The sequence below is a fragment of the Ptychodera flava genome, chromosome 9 (assembly GCF_041260155.1).
Source record: "Ptychodera flava strain L36383 chromosome 9, AS_Pfla_20210202, whole genome shotgun sequence".
Taxonomy (NCBI): domain Eukaryota; kingdom Metazoa; phylum Hemichordata; class Enteropneusta; family Ptychoderidae; genus Ptychodera; species Ptychodera flava.
This window is the reverse complement of record NC_091936.1, coordinates 17,025,680-17,045,995: the sequence shown is the minus strand read 5'-3', so window position 1 is coordinate 17,045,995 and position 20,316 is coordinate 17,025,680. Positions and strand designations below refer to the sequence as shown.

General features: G+C 38.9%; 2 protein-coding genes across 3 annotated transcripts; both read right to left on the bottom strand.

Annotated features, from left to right (window-relative positions):
* Positions 1 to 8: 8 nt before the first annotated feature.
* LOC139140179 (annexin A13-like) lies at positions 9 to 6,707 on the bottom strand. Its single transcript, XM_070709248.1, has 12 exons — positions 6,592 to 6,707; positions 6,097 to 6,309; positions 4,449 to 4,536; positions 3,964 to 4,058; positions 3,521 to 3,634; positions 3,089 to 3,179; positions 2,828 to 2,907; positions 2,309 to 2,377; positions 1,531 to 1,632; positions 1,150 to 1,225; positions 825 to 937; positions 9 to 165 (listed from the first exon to the last, which is right to left on the bottom strand). The coding sequence occupies exons 1-12, from the start codon at positions 6,595 to 6,597 to the stop codon at positions 46 to 48; spliced, it is 1,167 nt and encodes a 388-aa protein (XP_070565349.1). The 5' UTR covers positions 6,598 to 6,707; the 3' UTR covers positions 9 to 45.
* Positions 6,708 to 11,065: 4,358 nt separating this feature from the next.
* On the bottom strand, positions 11,066 to 20,296 carry LOC139140168 (sodium channel modifier 1-like). Of its 2 annotated transcripts, XM_070709230.1 has the most exons (7): positions 20,107 to 20,296; positions 18,410 to 18,480; positions 17,704 to 17,792; positions 14,435 to 14,532; positions 13,499 to 13,632; positions 11,936 to 12,418; positions 11,066 to 11,413 (listed from the first exon to the last, which is right to left on the bottom strand). In XM_070709230.1, exons 1-7 carry the CDS (start codon positions 20,155 to 20,157, stop codon positions 11,311 to 11,313), a joined length of 1,029 nt encoding a protein of 342 aa, XP_070565331.1. In that variant the 5' UTR covers positions 20,158 to 20,296; the 3' UTR covers positions 11,066 to 11,310. The 2 variants fall into 2 exon arrangements, with proteins under 2 accessions (XP_070565331.1, XP_070565332.1); XM_070709231.1 differs by lacking the exon at positions 18,410 to 18,480 and having other exon boundaries at positions 20,107 to 20,242.
* Between the last annotated feature and the right edge of the window lie 20 nt (positions 20,297 to 20,316).

Genomic DNA, 20,316 nt, shown 5'->3' with positions numbered 1-20,316 from the left:
GGTTGGCCCATCGTATAGTAGCGCTATTCTCCCAATTGTTTAATCCTAATTGACGAGAGCCAATAGAACTTCTTTGTAATTGTAGCTTGTGTCGTCTCTGATCATCTTGCTCAGTGGCAATCCATACTTTTGACGAAAAGCCTCTTTGATTTCCAGTAAATCCACCTAAAATAAAAATGAAATTTTAGTTGATTACTATTCATACAAAGAGTCCCGTAAGGCTTTTGTCTTTTTACGACTAACTAACAAATCCACAATCGTACATTTGGACACGACCTCTCACGCCAAACTTTACAACGAACTAAAAAAGAATAACCAAACTTTTTGTAAATGCACTGATGATAGGCAAGTCTGTGTGCTATGTACACTCACAATGACGACAAAGAAAGCAGAATTTGAAGCGAAGTTAACGTGGGCTCTTTTGTAGTTTACTGATTGCTTTAAGGTAGTATATGCGCCTCGAAACTTGACCCTTTGGCTTTTCACCTATTATCTTTCATTATCAAGAATACAAAACATGGGTCACCGCGAAAAGTTTAGCATTTAAAATAAGAGAAATCAAATTTACGGATATCTTAATTCAATGTGGCCACTGTACCCTATGTTAATACGATGGAAGACAATGTTCTCAACTTTCACAAAACAAAGCGATGAAATCTTCTTTTAGACTAAGTCCACAGGCTTCAAATGAGTGCACGCAAGCAGACGACATGACAGGTATTGCAAACAAATCGGGTTTTGAAAAACGAGGCGCGTTCTACCCCGAGTTTGAGTGTCATGAGACGTACAGCATTTCACCAGGCAGAGTTGCGACCCAAACCTACCTCACATCTGGTAATTACGATTCTCTGTAAATAGTCATCGTCTGTCCCGAGACCTTTCATGGCACTGTACAGTCGCTCGGCAAAATACGCAGCTCTGTCACGGGCGAAGACAACTGTTGGAAACAGACAGCGATCAACACATGCATTGAAAATTAAATCATTTTTGCAACTTTCAGTGATAAACGAATTCGAAGTCATAGACCGGAAGTTATGACAGTACAAATGCTTCCGCTTATCAAATTGAATTGAATTATCATAGATTTATGGAATACTGATGCACCATGCGTATTCGTTTATTTTATATATACCTAAACGAATTACTCACCCAGTTTCTTGAGAGCAGCAAGCATGTCGAATGAAAATTCACTTTCCAACATGTCTTCTATTTTCTTTCCGTACATCTGATGTTCCCAAGAAACAAAAGAATCAAAGTAACAATAGTTACAAAGTTTGCAGATACCGTTAAATAATACTAGCGTCAGACTCAAATAATATAAATCCACACCGATTGATCAAATGGGGAAGCACGATAATCCATTGAAAAAACGTAACATAGAAGTTATCAAAAATCAACTGATCAATGCAAGGTGTGGTATCTGTCCCAGAAATTACAGTAATGATCAACATTACTATGAGTCAGGGTGTATTATTTTCATCCCAGCGTATGCGCACGAGCACATACTAGATTGAATGATTGGTCGATTACCTTTTCGTACATAAACGTGGCTGCCGCTAGCTGGTCCCAACTTCGCGTCGTGAAAATATCAATAAATCTGTCATCGTCTGTTCCTAGCCTGCCTTCTCCTTCCTGTAACGAGAGCACAGCAAATTAAGGAAATATGTGTTCACACTTTGTGAATTCACCGTTTTCTCTGATTTGACAGAGAGAGAGAGAGAGAGAGAGAGAGAGAGAGAGAGAGAGAGAGAGAGAGAGAGAGAGAGAGAGAGAGAGAGAGAGAGAGAGAGAGAGAGAGAGACAGAGAGAGAGAGAGAGAGACAGACAGACAGAGACAGAGACAGACAGACAGACAGAAAGGCAGAGGTAAACAGAGCGACGAGATAGAGACCGTGACAGAGATAGAGAGAGACGGAGACTGATAGACAGAGGAAGAGACATAGACTGACAAAATGATGGCTAGACGAGAGAAAGGGTGAGACAAGAAACAGGTACAAAAGTGACGGGAAGACAGCCACATATAGAAACAAACAGTGAAAAATACTGACAGAAGGGAAACAGAGATACACGTTTAGATACAAAGAAAGAGGGATATTGTGGAGAAAAGATGCAGTCATCCAGAGACAGAGATACAACATCACGTGGAAAATCTAACTTAAGTTTATTTAGGAGATTCGCAGATATTTGAGTTAATAGGTCATCGAAAGAGAGAGCGATGAAAATAGGTCATACGTTTGAATACACAGCAATAATACTGTATTTGAGGCTTGATGGCTTGTAACGTCGCTCAACAGGGGTGTCTCCTTACCTCGTACATTAACTTTGCATCTGATCTGGCAAACGCTTCAACGACAATGTGTGGTAAGTCCCTGTTACCCTAGTAAGAAAAGAAAGTTGCAGCAAAAAAATTAATTCCTATTGGTTGGCGATAGTTTTTTAGACATTGGAAGTGAGTTTTGGGTGCGGGATTTGTATGATGCAGATGTAAACTTAAAGCCCTCATGTTGCTACTACATGCTACTGCGACGCAGTACTTACCGAGACATAAAATTGATTCTGGGAGGGAGCTTTAGCGACAACGTACAATCATAGACCTTCGAGGGTCTACAGTACAATTGGTTCCTGCAAGCGTAATTCTATAATTATCCTGGGTCAAATAAAGAAGACCTCGTCTTTAAAAGTGCGCCTCGATAGGTGAAACAGCACAGAGATTCACTTATCATTAGTCATATTGTACGTAAAAAGAGTCCATTAAAAAGGTCCCTGGGGAGTGGTGTGCGGGATTACCTTAATGCAAAAACGCATAAATGTGAGATAGTAAACTCACCTGAAGGAGAGTGAGTAGTAGTTTCTCAAAGTCACCGGTGGTGTCGCCCTTGATATCCTCTTCAAGAGTTCGACCATATTCTGATAGACGTGAAGACGGAATAATGTCAGAACTACAGCAATGTCGTCAGTTAATTTAAACAGTGTGTCAGTCACAGTTGCGGTCAGCTTTTAAATATATCTTTCTGACCGTAATAGAAAATGTATGATTTGAATTTCACGTGCACAGATTTTCGTCGAACGGACGATTGAAATTACTTACTTTGTTGATAGACTCGCCTTAATTCTGCCAATTCTTCTTTGGTTCTGAAGCACAATATTTCAAGTAAGACATCTTCATCTGTTCCCGGGCCCTGAGTAGACAGAGAGATCGTATTCAGGGTAATTAATTCGACAATGACGTTAACAAGTCTGTAAAAAAGACAACTATCCATTCGCAATTGTAAGCGATGCCTCCATTTATATCAAATGACCATTGAACTTGGTTTGTCTACAGCGGTAATGCATTCCCATAAAAACTGAATCAACAACACATCATTGAGACATTTATAACGTTTAGTATTGTACTATTATCGCATTTGCTGCTAGGTCACACACTGCTTGTTTCTTGCATACCAACCCGACTTCTTTAATACTTCTCCGCGATCAGCGTTTGGCAGAAACGTGACTCGTACCGAAGGCCCTATATACTCACACTTATGCATTCGTTGATTAGCCAGGAGTCATACTCCGCGGAAGGCTCCAACAGGTGTAAGATCACTTCCTCGTAGTCACCGCTGATGTCGCCCTTCACGTCGTTGATTAAATCCTGCAAAGGGGGAAGGGGATATCAATCGACATTATCAACAAAGACGTGAATTTACACAGTGCGTGTGTGTCCTGTACGTGGGCGAGCAGCGAGACCATTTGTGCAGGTCTGTATCGTTATATCCTGTTTGTCGAATTTCCCTTTGAACCGTTCAATTTAGTTTTCGCGCCCATAAAAGAATGCCATATTGGGTAGCAAAATAAGAACATGTTTTTATGAAAATGAGTAGGTTCCAGCGTAGGGAAAATCAAAATATTCACGCAGACATATCTGTCAGAACCTTTGCAAAGTTCCCGGGGATGACGACTGAAGTCATTTGCCAGTCTTACCTTTCCATACCGCTGCTGGTAGGCATTCTTTATTGCCTGCCGTTGCACATTTGTTACTATGGCAATCTCCTGTATAAGCTGATCATCGTTTGTCCCTGAAAAGTAAAAGGGGGGACCATCTGTACTTTTCATGCAAGTTTTTTCCCCTTTCAAATCCGCTTTCTTGCGCCCTCTATAGCTATACATTTGATTTTCAGTTTTACTTTGAAATAATTCTTACTTTGCTCACACTTTAAGCGTAATTCTTCCCAGGTATTTGACGAAGATTTCTAGTCTATGAAATCTCACGCCATACACCACTCGGCTGATCTAAGCTTGCTGATTATTCCCTAAATTCCCATGAAGTGTCAAAATACTATTCATTTACAAATGCGATCTCTCACAGACATTTCTACCAACAGCCTAATGTTAGGTCTTACTGATCCGCTTTCGCACGATTCATACAGGTGGCCGATCAAGACCTATAAGCATGGTATCAAGCTTACCTGCGCCCTCTATCGCCGCCTTTATCCTCTCTGCGGACTTCGTCGGGTCGAAATTCAATAGCGGGAGCACGGTTCCATGGTAAATTGCCTGCAAAAAATATGAATGTTATTTTACATGTATTGTTTCGTACACTAATTGAGTACCGTACAGTTTTCTTGCTCTGCGTGCTAACAGCTTGTCGAGGAATAAAAGCGACATTGCTGGCCCGGGGTCGATGGTCAGATGTATTCTCATTGAAAAACGTTTCCTCCAACATTCATTGACTTCTTACATGAAGTATCGGCCAGTGATTTCGAAATCAAGTCTGTACAGCGATACAGTAGCAATATTTTTCATGATATGCTCAAATACACGTTATTCTTACGAAATTAGGTTACTGAAAACGTTGAAAATTTACTCCTTCAGACTGAGAGGCAGCAAAAAATATTTGTCCTTTTCAGCCATTGCGCATGTGTGAACGAGTGCTTATAAGGCCGAACAAAAATATTGTGCTGTTCCGATAACCTGACCTACCCCAATTTTTACCTGCCGACCCTAAACTTTTTAGAGCTACGTAAACACGGAAGTAAATTAAGAACGATAAACCCGTAAAATCACGCGTTCGTTACTTGGCATTTGATTTTTGCTTGAATGAGGATGTCTTTTATGGTTTTTTTTTCCTTCTATATGTAAGCTTATGACACATTTTTCTGGAAATGTTGTGGCCAGTGTTTGACCACCCTGAACCCCTGAAAAATGCATATTTAAAAATAAGATAATTTTGGAAAATAAAAATCCCTGCCGACCTAACTACCCTATTTTTGAAAATCATATTATCGGAACAGCACAATTTGTTTGGTTTTTTTGGCCTAAACTGAAAATGTCGGACAATGGCTAGTGTTCAGTTCTTTCCTACTCAGAGCAACCGATATATGAACATCTCTGTATTTCTATATCACTATCGACTTAATTGATTTAGGTTATGAACAACTGTCCGTAAAATTTTAAACCATTTTTTACAAAAGTTTTCATGAGATCTAAGTCTTCTAAATCGTGGAGAGAGGCACTGTGATTCATGACGCTATCGGTAGGACTACAGCCGATATCACGGCGGCTCTGTGATCATGGTCAAATCAATGATGAAGGTGTATGCGAGACAACTCCATGGTCAAATGTACTTCAGCTTTTAAATCGTGACTTTCACCGACCATTTCGTTTTCTCTTGAAAGCGCTCTTAAAGATCGATCGGGGGTACCAGTGAAAGTATCTGCATGGTAAACAATCGCATGGTGGACTAAACCTCGGTGTACATGAACCTCACACCTGTTTGTTCGGATATCGATCTAACCACACCCATAGCCAAAAATAAGATGCGGCGTTCGATAATTGAGATTGAAACCGTTTATGCTTCTCATGGTAAAGATTATTCTGTCGTTATCAATGGTATTAAGAGATCATCCGGAGTGCTCAAATCAGAAGATGCTGCCTGAGATTCGGATGTCTCGGCACATCCGGGCTATTGTTGACCGTAATATACACGATCACGGTCACCACAGCACAATGAAAATAATAATGTTGAATTCCAGATACGGGTCATTCGAAAAACATCTTCATAATGAAATTCACATAACAAAATTCATATAGGCCTAACAATATTCTGATACTCACGGGCGATCCTGGCGGCGCAAACGGCTGCCTTGCGACTTGTATGGGGCCTAGCCTTCCCACATCAACATCGGTATTTGTGACGTGTTTGCCCTTCGTTTGTCCACCTGCTGCCTGATTCTGAGTTTGTGGCTGAAATCCGGCCTGAGCGCTCGAAGCTCCGGACGAGCTCGACGATGCCCCGCAACCCATTTTATCTAGTCCACCCGGGTCAGGCTGAAATAAATCAGGGAGTTTAGTTTTCGAGAATTTCCGCAGCGTCTGTCGTTGGACGTGACAGAATCTTGAAGACAAGGACTCCCGGCGATGACATGTTTACGCCATATCTATGGGAGACACCACAACGTTATTTGCATAACAATGCGAGAACCAACACCGAGACAAGTGTACACACTTATCTGCTCGCGTAAGTAACTCAACGCAGATCAAAAGACTCACTATAGAATGGGCGCGAGCCCCGAAAGAGCAAGGGATTAAAATAAATCACACTGAGCTCACCTCCATAGCTTTGCCACAACTCGGTGCATGGTTTTGAGACCTACATCAGATACAGCGCTTCACTGAGCTGTGAGCGAATCGCTTTCGCTGTTTTCCGCAGTTTTGTTCCGCTGCCATGGCAACAGTGAGGGAGCGCGCCCGTTTCGATTGAATAGCCATAGTTAGTAAATGGGTCACCGGTAGTTTTGCATGTACGCATTTCCCGTTTGTGCAAGTTTCACCTCTATTGCTATGACAAATCGCAATATCTTTAACATTACATTTTCATTTTTTTTCATAAATCGGTAAGTCATACTGTTCAGTATTTATAAACATACTAAAAACAAGGTCGAAAATATACCATTACCTCAAGCAGTGCTTAGCGGTGACGTCAGTATTATTTACTCAATGTTACAAAGCGCTTAAAGAAAGTAAGTAACAAATTTAAAAAAGGAAAATTCGAAAGAACTCGTTAATAGGTCAGGTTTGTGATTTGACATATCATCAAGGTTCAAGGCCAACCCAAAGGGTCCGGTGAGCTGACCGTGACCGCCAGCTACCGTGCACTTCACAATTTACCATGTTGGCTGTTCACGCTTACATTCCAACGAAAAGCAGAGCCATAGTGTCAGCATTTCAATTCAACAAAATGGTATCGATTGTGGGTATTCAGATCGATGTATGACGAAAGCCAAGAATAGAACTTAAGAGTCGCGATATGGATCACGCACGCAGCTGGTAATAAATTTGTATCGAAATATATATCGCGCATACTCAGAAAAACCACCATGGAACGAATGACCATAATGTACCTTGATCAAATGGCCGTGACATTGACATTTCTAGTCGCATGAGTATATTCTTCAACTAGGTATGTTTCGTATCCGCCTCGGTCATAAAACGGAAAGACTGGCAAATATCTAATTGAGCAGTCGAGCGCTGAGTTTGTCCATTTCATGGTTTGTTATAAAGTGCTACAAGAATGCCCATTGTATTTCGCTGTTATAACGTTAATCATCATCTTCATCATCATCTTCCTCCTCCTCCTCCTCCTCCTCCTCATCATCACTCCACAACTATCACTTACATTTTTATTATCTGTTTGTTATTTCGATTAGACTCCCTAACCAGAATCCATAACATTGAACTGTTTAAAAGGGAGAAGTATATCAAATACGATTCTGAGAGCATGTTGTTTAAGGATAAGCGTTATTTAATAATGCATTTTAAAAATCGGCAATAGGCTCTCCATTTATATTATTTTTCGCCTGAATAAATGCTATGGCGACCGATGTCTCCCGATGACTTCTGAGACTGTTCTGGACACCAACCCTCAGATCCTCTTGAAAAACCATTGAAATACATTTACATGGGTTATAGTCGTCAAGTTTAATTACATCACATCGTGTTTATTTATGAGTTGAACGTGAACTTTACTGTCCGGCACTGCGATCTTTTCTGAGCTGGAAACTCTACGCGAGGTATACATAACCTCTCCAATGACGCAAACGATATCGTGAAATTGGACTTGACTTTCGCCCTCTTCAACACAGATATCGTTTTCGATAAAAAGGTGATTATGGCGCAAGTCGAGTGACTTGGTTTTCGTCCCCACGGACACCGTCCGGGGGGACTTATAGGTTTGGTCATGTCCGTGCGTGCGTCCGTGCGTGCGTGCGTGCGTGCGTGCGTGCGTCCGTTCACGCAGATATCTCAGAGATGCAAGAAGCGATTCATTCAAACTTGGTACAAGGATTACTACATATGTGATACAGATGCACGTCTATTTGTTTTGTGATACGATCCAATATGGCCGCCAGGCGGCCATTTTATTACGATTTTTACATGTACAGAGCCATAACTCAGACATGTTTCAACCGATTTTATTCAAAGTTGGTACAAGGACATTGACCAATGTCATAGATATGCACGTCAATTTGTTTTGTGATACGATCCAATATGGCCGCCAGGCGGCCATTTTATTACGATTTTTTCATGTATAGAGCCATAACTCAGACATGTTTCAACCTATTTTATTCAAAGTTGGTACAAGGACATTGACTAATGTCATAGATATGCACGTCAATTTGTTTTGTGATACGATCCAATATGGCCGCCAGGCCGCCATTTTATTACGATTTTTTCATGTATAGAGCCATATCTCAGACATGTTTCAACCGATTTTATTCAAAGTTGGTACAAGGACATTGACTAATGTCATAGATATGCACGTCAACTTGTTTGTGATACGATCCAATATGGCCGCCAGGCGGCCATTTTATTACGATTCTTTCATGTACAGAGCCATAACTCAGACATGTTTCAACCGATTTTATTCAACGTTGGTACAAGGACATTGACCAATGTCATAGATATGCACGTCAATTTGTTATACATATATACGTCAATTTGTTATGTGATACGATCCAATATGGCCGCAAGGCAGCCATTTATTACGATGTTTTCATGTACAGAGCCATAACTCAGATATGTTTCGACCGATTTTATTCAAAGTTGGTAAAAGGAGATTGACTAATGTCATACATATGCATGTCAATTTGTTATGTGATACGATCCAATATGGCTGCCTTGCGGCCATTTTGTTACGACTTTTTCATGTACAGAGCCATAATACTCTCAGGCATATCTCAACCGATTTTATTCAAAGTTGGTACAAGGACATTAACCTATGTCATACATATGTATGTAAATTTGTTTCATGATATGATCCAATATGGCTGCATGGCAGCCATTTTGTTACAATTTTTTCGTGTCCTTAGCCAAAACTTGGGCATGTCTCAACTTATTTTATTCACCAATTTTAATCATTGTACAAGGACAGTGACCTATGTCATACATATGCACATTGATTTGTTTTGTGGCCATTTTTTTTCCGATTTTTTCATGTCTGGAACCATAACTCAGACATGTATCAAGCGAAATTATTCAAAGTTGGTACAAGGACATTGACTTATTATGTATGTCGATTGGTTTCACGAGATGGTCCAATATGGCCACATGGTAGCAATTTTGTTATGGTTGTTTCATGTCGAGAGCCATAACTCTGCAAGTCTCAACTGATCTTATTCAAAGTTGGTACATGTACATTGACTTACGTCATACATATACGTGTTGAGTTTTGAAACAGTAAGATCAAATATTGCTGCATGGCGGTGATTATGTTACAATTTTCAAATGCACAGAGCCATAATCAGACATATTTCCACCAGTATCATTCAAAGTTGGTACAAGGACATTGACCTACGAGTATTTCATACATATGCTCGTCAATTTGTTTCACGTCATGTAGCAGTAACATGTCAATTATTGAAGTTTTGTAAGTAGGCTGATATGTCAAGAAATATGTACTGCATCAATTCATGAAACTTTATACAGATGATAACTGATGTTAAGCTCACATTGCTTTAACATTGAAAAAGACATTTATCAGTGTCATTTTAATTAATTTGTAATTGCATAAGTAATGAACTTTCCTAATTAGGGTGATATAGCCATAAATTAATACAACGTCAAATGTGATGAAACTTGATACAGATGTTGATCTCATAGTGTTGTAAATACTGCATCAAACTTTATGAAATATGGTACAAGTGATAATCTGTCAAGTGTTAGAATTGTGTGCACAAATGTTTTGCACATCCTGTTGATTAATTCCTAGTTGACTCATTTTCTGAACTTTAGGATGGTGGCTACATTGGTTTTATGTTTTCATCACCATGGAACTCATTCTTGGCCATTGAGCGTCATCTGTATCAAGTATTTTATCACAGACTAATTAATGAAGAGGACTCTATCCTCTCTGAGGACATGTAATCAAAGTACCCATTAACAAGTGGGGACTGTGTCATCAACGATAACTGTTTTTAATGACGCCGTCTTACTTACCGATATCGTTAGCGAGGTCGGTGCTGACGTCACCAGTCATTCACTCACAGACTCGGAGGTCAGTCAAGGTCACAGAAACACATGAAAGCGTAGGCGGGATTTTTGTACGTGAGAAAAGTCGCATACACGCAGGCCAATACCCAATTATGAGTAACTGCGCCTCAATGTATTCTATAATGTCATATATTATTTTTATTTGACCTCTGCCGATAAAATTTGACTCCAATGTTGGTTTATACAATTTAATTACTCTCAAACGCCTAACAATTCATTTTTCATAAATTCGGCTGACCGTATAATATTTTTATTTGGCATTTCCAGTTGTATGCATACTGTACATCCTGGACTAATGATAAAATGCAAACAAAAATGACAATGCTCTCAGGGCTTGAGGTGAATAGTAAAAATATAAATGGTAGACATTTGTCTGAGAATATGGAATTTTTTCTTGAACAGAAGGAATAGTTTTCCTCGCAAAGTTTTGACTGAATTACAACAGTGACAGAACTCTGCCAGGCAAATCATGGATAGATAACTATGAATGGAGACATGGGATATGCTCAGGTTGAAAGTATTCAGAACAAATAGGTTAATAAAAAATATTGATATTTTATTCAGAAATATTACAATATTGGGAAGAAAACACTCCCATTTTCATAAAACAGAAATATGTGTACTGTTGATATTGCCAGATCCCTTGTCTTTCTTGACATGAAACCTTGAAAGCAGAGAATTCAAGTACGGATTGATAATTGTGTATGACACACAGTCTAATTTCATTTTGGTGTTTTCCTTCGCACAATCTACTTCAAAAGGTGCGTTTCACATTTTATGTCATGATGGAGGGTGTAGAGGTGGTTCCTCTTCGTCTGAGTCAAACTCTGCATTCTCGTCCTTCACCCACTTGCCACTTCTGTGATCCATGATCCAACCGGAACTGCGGAATTTAGACAAGATGCAAACAGACTAGAAAATGACAACGTGCCAGAGTATAACAAGACGAGCCAAATTTTGATGAAAAGGTCGTCAATCACTGATATATTCTATTTTGACGACTCTCTCTCTCTCTCTCTCTCTCTCTCTCTCTCTCTCTCTCTCTCTCTCTCTCTCAATTCAAAAGTTATGCAACCTCCAACTTTTAAAATTTCTGAAACTCTTTCAGTTGAATAATTTCTTGAAGTTTCCATGAATCAGCCCTTACACCAATATAATACCAAACAAACTTTCCTTGCGTCAGAGGCCATTCTTGGGTCAGTGGTGTGTAATATTAGCATAGAGGGGATGCTACCATGCAAGACGTTCACGAACTATACACTAAATTTGCAAACTTTAAATTTAGATTAATGTCTACGTCAACATTAAAGTCACAACTTGCACTACTGTTCCATTTGACTAACAACAACTGATTTTCCCATTCACATAAAAATACATGTGTTCACTAGTCAGAAAATTAACACACCTTTTCATTTTGACGTAATACTCTACTTCAGCTTTCCGCCTGTCTCTGTCATAATCCTCCAAAGCTTCCTCTGTTTTAGATTTCACCTGTTTATTATTTGAGTTGCATGAATCACCTGCCCTTGGGGAAGCAGTTTGCATATCTGTCGAGGTCGATGGCACCTGTGTGACTGCGCCCTCTGGAGGCGGTGGCGGGGGAGGCGCATGGACTAATTCTGCCGGTATCCTTGAGATCAATGTCAATGTGTCTTCAGCATGGCCACCTGTTGTGGCCACTTCTGAACTGCTTGCGTCTGAATGTTTGTCACTGCCCGAAATACTGGTACTTGTCTCAACATGTCCTAGCTGTCCTTGCTTGTGAAGTCTTTTAGAAACATATGCTCCTGACATCATTCCTGTAGCTTGGTTGACTAACATTCCAGGCTTCAGCCGACGCTTCTTTGACTGGAAAAACAATCCTTTACCTTTACTGTCAGAACTATCACTGCAAGTGGAGAGATTTAAGAAAATAACAGAAAATTTTATATCAATGTAAAAACTGTGAAGAACAAAGGCTAAAATAGCTGTTAACCTCCAACACCAATTTACATAATTTTACAGTACATACTGAAACTTCTCACTTTAAAGAAATTTATATTAGTGAGCATAAAAGACGAATTTTCCTCTGATAGAGCTACTTTCTCAACCAAAAGGCAATTATGCATAAACCTGAATAGATTCTGTGACTGATTTGTAAGCAATATTTCATGTGTTTTTTGTTTCAGGTTTACAAAATTTCACCAATTCAAAATTACCTTTTGAACACCCAGTATTGACCACAAATCATTTTTTTTATCAAAGCCTGTATGCCATAACTGACTCAGTGTTAAGAAAGGCAATCTTTGCAGTCAGAATGAAATAGTTTACCTGTACACATTTCAAAAATACCAGTGTATTATTTCAGTTGTAAATACCATATATTATATGGGGACATGAGTGATATGGTTCACTGGACATCGACAGAAGATCTACATTATTTAAAGATGATTAATTATCTTCAGCCAGCATAAAACCAATATTCAAACACACTCAATAAATGCATTTATTGGAAAAGAATTGGAATTTGTTAATCCAAACATTGGTTCTACTTGAACAGTCTACAATTCAATATAATTCTTCATTTTGCTTGTTAATACCCTTTTGATTTTTCTACTTTTGATTGAGAATATCGTTTTCAATTTTTTCTTTCAGGTTTTCATTAAAGGAGTTTAAATTTCATTTTCTTTTTAATATGTTGTCCTCTCTAATTTAAAAAACAATTTGTGTGTAAAAATGTTACATTGGCAATAATGAAAGCATAAAGTAAGTTTGAAACTACAATGTCTGGGTCCATTTCTGTGTTGTTGTAGTTTGCAGACAATTAATTCACCGAGGGATCAAATCCTGACACTTGAAAAAAAAATTTCAAAATAAAGACATCATAACAAGAAAGTGAACTTGCAGATGTAATGCAGAGTGACCTAGTGGGGTCAGAGGTTAAAGTAAACCGTTCTACTTGTCAAGAGTGACAGTACAGGTCACTGACCTTTTCATTTGTTCTTTCTTTCCACGTTGTACACAGCTGTTATAAGGTGTCATCTTCAGCAATGCATGCTTGGCAGTCTTGTGTGTCTCAGAGACAAGTTTGGGCATTGCGGCATCCCCGTGTCCATCTCCGGCCTAGTCATGTAAGAATTTATGAAGGTTGAGTGATTATTTTACATTGATGTCTTCCATCACCCCTAGGACGCCTATTCTGTATTATAGATTTAATGAACTATGCTTGTACCATCTAACTCTCTGAAGGTATCCAGGGGGGTAAGCTGCCAGCATATATCAAAATCTGTCCAGTCTATTGAGTGTGTCACGTTTCCAGGACTGCCAGGAATGAGAGTCGTGGAACAATCATCGCATTCCAAGCACGACCAGTGCTTCCGACAATCTGCCGTGATGAACAAGGCACGTAAAATTTAACTCTAGTGTTGAAGGGATGTAGAGTTTAAGGGAGCAACTATGTAACATAACCTTGCCCACTGTCTATTGAATTTGTCATGTTTCAAAAACTGCCACTGATGAGATGGGTTATTTTGAATCTGCCAGGGTACAGAGAAAGCTATTGGAATAATTCTAATGTTATATTGTCTGGGTGCTAATCAATGTCTGTCACACTAGGATTCAGTAAGTCTGTTCAGTCAGTACATGGGCAGTAGAACAGAAGACTGTCTATGGTCAGTATTACAGACAGCACAAATACTTTATGTTGCTATAAGACTTTCTAGGGCTTTGTTCTGGAGTATGTTTGAAAGTCAGAGACATCCTGAGAAATCCTGACAACACAATGAATCAAATCTACGACATAAGCCAGGAAGTTCAACATTACGGTTGGCATACAGTGAAGTGAATGCACATTACTATTTGAAAGATTGCTCATCTATGAGATTAGATCAGAACGGAGCAACAACTCTATCAGATCATACTGTACCTCTTGCTTTTGTTCAGTGATTTTTAAATACTGCTCATGAGCTCGTTTCAATTTGAGGTCGGCAATCTCTTTCTGATTGCGATAATATCTCTCTAGATCTGAAAGAGAATAACATCACACAATGTCACCCTCTATATACATATATATATATTGTCCCTGGTTACAGAATGAGCATTGACCTGATTTCAGACTCACTCCGAGACCCTCTTTAAAGTAGAACGTGCCTCTGGGAAAGATATTTGGACTCCAAAACTATAATATTCTTTTTTTTCGGTCTACCAATTTTGGGGGCTCATTTTGAAGCTCATGAAGTAAGTAAAATTTCCAACGGCCTTTTTTTGGTGAAAAACTGAAAATTGTATTTTTCCTCCATTAAGTTAACACAGGGATGGCAGCCATTTTGAATTTCAAGTGTCAGGAAATATTGGGTAATTATTTTCTCTTTTACCAAATTTAACATAGTGACCCCTGATTTCTATTCTTGATTTCAAAAAGGAAACGGATTAAAGTTTCTTCACTGAAAGTTTGAGCAAAATCTTACATCTTTCAATTTCGAGGCACACATGGTAATACATGTAATTAGCAACGTGATGTTGTTGTGTTCATCAGCCATTAACAATGTATATCATGCAGCTAATGTACCTGAGTCAGTTGACATAGCCAGTGAGGATTTCACTAGACAATGCCTCTCACAGTCACACCACTGAGAATACATCAACGAAATGGAGAGATGTAAAAAGCCTCATAGCGAATAAGGATGCGGTGAGAAAGTCCTACCTATGCCATTAACACTGCATAATTGATGTACCTTGCAAACATATGGATATATAGACAGATCATCACAAACAGATTTATCAGCCTAGCAGCGTACAAAGAATCTTGGCTAACCAACTTAGACAAAAAGGTACAGGTACAGAGCTTGAATTGGTTGTTTTCTGGGGCTTGCTGACGGGGAAGGCAAATCATCTGGCAGCAAGAGGTGAGAAACTACATATCGGGGAAAGGGCCAGTGGAAAGTTGTCCTGGTAGGATGCAGGGAGAGGGGAGAGTGGGGAGTAGAAAGGGTGAATTTTCAAATCATAGTGGAAGGGGCAATTATAAATAACTCTCCCTTTCAATTCAAAATGTCATTGCATTCAAAGTCATAGTCTACTTACATGTAAAAACACTTCCATTCACAATTTATATCAATAGCTGTTTGGCTGCCTCCTGAGTGATAAAATTATTTTCTGACATTTTTGACAAGTCTTTCACAAAATTACATGTGACAAGAAAAGACAAAAATGATACATTATGTTACACCTATGCTATTATAAACAAACAAACAAACAAACATACACACACATATATACATACATCAGACGACAGACATTTTTCGAGCCTATACGAATATCACCTATATTGCCATATATTATATTGCCATATACATATGGCATAAATGGAGCCAAAAAACTATAAAGATCACATCCTAAGGGATCTAAACTGAAACAGTTCATAACACATGCCATTGTTTTTTGTATGAATTTCTGTTGGTAGTCACCAATGCTGCACGCATGATGCTAATTTTAGAAACAAACTTACGATCACAATCAGCACATTTTTCATGACGTATATGTTATTATACTGGTGCTGTACTCTGCTCTCTTTGATGCTACTTTATAGAGAACTTTGTTACAGATATCTATTGTAATTGTATAAAACATACTCAAGGATACAAACAAGCCTTTGTCTTTGTTTTTGCAACACATTCTTCACATCGCTTAGATAATTTTGCTTCCCTACAATCTCAACGAGAGTGAAATTCCTCGTTTCAAGAAAGTACAAAATACTAATTTTGTCCTTGGGCATGTACAAGTATCTTACCGCATGGCACTTTATGGATTAGTAATACTTTGTGTAGTCATGTTACAATAACTCTATGGGCAAGTCTGGTACAATCCACTGACAAACTTCTTTCAGGGTGAATATTAATTTTATTACTCAACGTTTTGTTGTGCATGGTACATATCTAATTTACACCATCCCAGCCCTTGTTTTTTGACAGAATTTTGAAAATTCTTTGGGATAAAAGTTTGCCTTTTGATTAGTCTCATCAGGAATATGTCTCTTAAAGTCCACCTTGGAGACCATACTTGTAATTATGTGACCCTTCAGGGCATATTGTCTACGATAACATGTCTCCAATTTACAATAGATGCATTGTTTGTTTCTTAATTCACTGAGAATCATTAAACTTTTGAACTTTGTCATCTTCAAAAGAGTGTTCCACTTGGCTGCTCAAACAATAAACACAGGGCTGTAGACAATCAAAGAGAGGTCCGCCAGCATTAAAAAAAGTAAGACGGAATTAAAAAGCATGCTTCCTGCAATACAGGGCTTCAAAAAACCTGCTAGGTTAGGCAGGAAGATTAATTTTTATTTTTAGCTCACTCGCTGTCAAAGAAGACAGAAAAGTTGAGACATCAGCGTATTACTTTCAAAAATGCAAAAATATTTTTGCTCATAGCGTGGTCCTGTAGGACCGTGCTGAGAGATATAAAACAGGGTACGTAAGGTTATCAGAAACATTTTTTATAAGACCTACTGCAGTAAGGTGGAAGTTGTAATGGTATAGACCATCGCCAAATACTTTTGAAATGCTGAAAAAGTATCAATATGCCGAGTTTAGAGAAGTAAAAACATTTGTGATTGTAGCCACTGAAAACATTGACTAGTTAAAACTTCACATATACTTTCCCGGTAAGTGATTTTTTCAGTATTTAACACTTGTTGTTTCTGGACACTGCGTGGCAGCTGAACATGATTTAAGGAAGTAAAAAAAATTAAATTTTGTAGGCTGGGGTCAAAAAATTCAATGTGGAGTGAAGAAACGCTGTTTCGTAATTATGGCGGAATAGAAGCATTGTCGAGTAAATCCTTCCAGTATTGCAGGGTACGAGGGCTGATGTCAGGTTAGATTCACTGAATCTAAGTCTACTTGTACACGTCATCTTTATCACGCAATTCCATTATAAAAGTATTGATTCTGTTCTGCTGCACCTGGCCTGCATGACCTATGAACTCTCTACAGCCTATAAATGATTCAGTCCTGGATCTCCAACGGATCCTATAAATGATTCAGTCCTGGATCTCCAACGGATCAAATTCCATATCATTGTTTGCTGCAGAATTCTGATACTTTGTCACTATCTCTTTGTGCTTGTGGTGCAAGGAATTCGGTAATACAAATATAATATTAGATGAAGACCGAACAAATGAATAAAGCTTACTTGCTGCATGTTTCTTGCCTTTCCTATGAACCGACAGCATATCAACAGTATCAAACACTGGCCTGTGATGACACACACAGCATGCATACCTAGAAAGTGAAAAAAAAAATAATGCAATTCCTAAGATGGCAGTGGTTGTATGATTAATTTAATAAATTGTAAATTCATGTTTGTGCATTTCAAAATTTTCAGCCCCCCCCCCCCCCCTCCATTCTGGTCAATCCGAAGATTTGGTGATTACCATTAATCGATTAGACAATGGAAATGCCTCAATGACTGAAACTTGCGATGCCTGCTTGTTAAGCCTCAGAGTTATATATTCAGACTCTCAAATTTTTACAATTCTCTTCTGATCTACCACTTGTGGGGGCTCATTTTAAAGCTCTTTGAATAAGGTAACTTTTTATCATCTTAGTTTTTTTGGAAAATCAAAAATTTTACTTTTCTAGCATAGAATTAATACAGGGACGGCAGCCATTTTTGAATTCAGGCACAAGGACTGTGATTCAGGTAAATATTACCATAATTATTTCTCTGGTACCAAATTTTGCTCAGTGACTCTTGATATTTATTCTTGATTTGGTAAGAGAATGGTTGAAAGCTTCAATGAATCTAAGTTTGAGCAAAAGTTTAAGTCTTTCACTTTTGAGGCGTGTACTACCTTAAAGTGTAAAATACAGAAAAAATGCATCACTAGTGGACTTGCCTTCCATTTGCCATGAGTATGGCCTCATCATTGGGAATATCATTTGCCAGTAATTCAGAAACTCTTCTTTTCTACAATTACAAAAGCAAAGGAAATTAAAACAATGATACATATGTCACTATGCACAGACTGTGGATATTGGAATACTATCTCCAGTCTGTGCCGGCTGTAAATTCCCTAAACATCCAATGTCGGTCAGTGTTTTTGCTAAGGTTGGGGAATAATGGTAAATGACTTGGGAACCCCCTGACATTGCTGTTGTCCCCTAATCTGACCGCATTGATATACCAAGGGAAACCCTGGTAAAATGACTGGGGAACCCCACTAACATTTACCTGCTCATTGCCCAGGCTATGTCTAAATGTGGAGTTAAAAAAAAGGACGGTCTGAAGTACCAGTATCAAAGACAAGGCATACAATGGTTCAATGCACATGGGTGTTCTCTCTATACTGATGCAACACTGACTTGCAAAAGTTCTCCCTTGCACAAGGAAATTTTACATACTACACATTCTGCTATATGACTGACACTGGCAAGATTCCTAAATTGCCACGAGGAGTTTCTAAGACCAAAGGCACACTGGGTAATATTTAGCTGATTATTGTGTGACAATATTACTGTGAGGGCAAGCAGTCGGCAGAGGTTATGTTTTGTCATTGTTACTGTAAAAGTGGTTTTGTTGGCCAGTAATCTGAAACTTTGTACAATTTTACTATAACGTAAAATTTAATTGCATAAACACTTTTCAGAAAGTTTGTATGGCTATCAAACTAGACTAGATCACGGTCCTTCCATCCATGGCACATAGACTACTGAAGAAGGACTCTGCTACTTTTTATGTTAACATACAGCTAATTGTCATTGGTTACAGATAAGACATTGGTTGATATGTACATGTACTTCAAAAAGGCCTACCCAAAAACTTAAATACAGATGACACATTGTGAGAAAAACTTCAGAATCAGAGTACATGTACTTCAGTTACTCATCTCATTGAGGTATTACACAAGACACAGCAAGCTAGCTGCCAGACCCAAAACCCAAGGCAAAACCTCAAGCGACTGCACTGCAGCTAACAGTGAGCTAGCTCCTTGCTCATATCATGGAGGTACGTTTGGTACCGCCATGCTCATGCTCACTCTCCCATTTAACCCACCCTACCCCCTCCGCATGAAGTCGTAATGACATGCAACGTCTCTATAGCAACCTCTTCCATCCTTGGGCAATTCCAGATTGTACCTGAAGAAAATGCACCTAACCGTGACCTGACATGCACACAGCACCCCGAACGTGAGGATGACCCATGCGCCGACTATAGATCTTATTGCTATGGTCTACCTATGGTCACGTCTGGGGGTAGCGTAAACTTCATGAATGAAATAAGTTTCCAGAGTTTATGTAGTACATGTGTACTTTGCAAAACTCTAAATGTCCATCATCAGTGAATGAATGTGCACCTATCTATCCACCTATCCTCCTCTTCAAGGTGTGTAGCCACACTATATGATGTCTCGCCTAAGCTCTCTTATGGGCATTTGTTGTGCATTATCCCAATACGCGACACGTCTAAAATCATAGTCCACCACGATTCAGAGTCAACATGAAGCCAAAAGTTCCTACCTCACCTCCCTAAACCTAATAGTATACAAATCCTCAGTCCTGGAGTCAGACTATATTTTGCAAATGATGTACTAACTTTTATAATATTCAACAAACTGAAGTCGTCCCCTTCTCTCTTGAAAGACATGGTAAGCTATGTGTTCAAGCTGGAATTACAATTGTTGATAAAGCTCTCAGTATGCAACTAGGCAATGCTCATATGACATGTTGACATCCGAATTTCGTAGCGAACGTCAGCCTTCGGCAGACATATTTCATTTTCCCATGCTACTTTGCGAATTTGGTC

Bases quoted from the DNA above. Each gene is read 5' to 3' on its own strand.
- LOC139140179 (XM_070709248.1), bottom strand. The intron at 4,059-4,448 runs GTAAGCTTGATA...TTTACTTTTCAG, and splicing joins GGCGGCGATAGAGGGCGCAG to GGACAAACGATGATCAGCTT. The intron at 1,226-1,530 runs GTAATCGACCAA...TGGGAACATCAG, and splicing joins CCACGTTTATGTACGAAAAG to ATGTACGGAAAGAAAATAGA.
- LOC139140168 (XM_070709230.1), bottom strand. From the start codon at position 20,157: ATGTCTTTCAAGAGAGAAGGGGACGACTTCAGTTTGTTGAATATTATA. The intron at 18,481-20,106 runs GTTAGTACATCA...TTGTAATTGTAG, and splicing joins GTTTGTTGAATATTATAAAA to AAAAGAAGAGTTTCTGAATT. The intron at 12,419-13,498 runs GTCAGTGACCTG...CTCCACTTGCAG, and splicing joins AAGAAAGAACAAATGAAAAG to TGATAGTTCTGACAGTAAAG.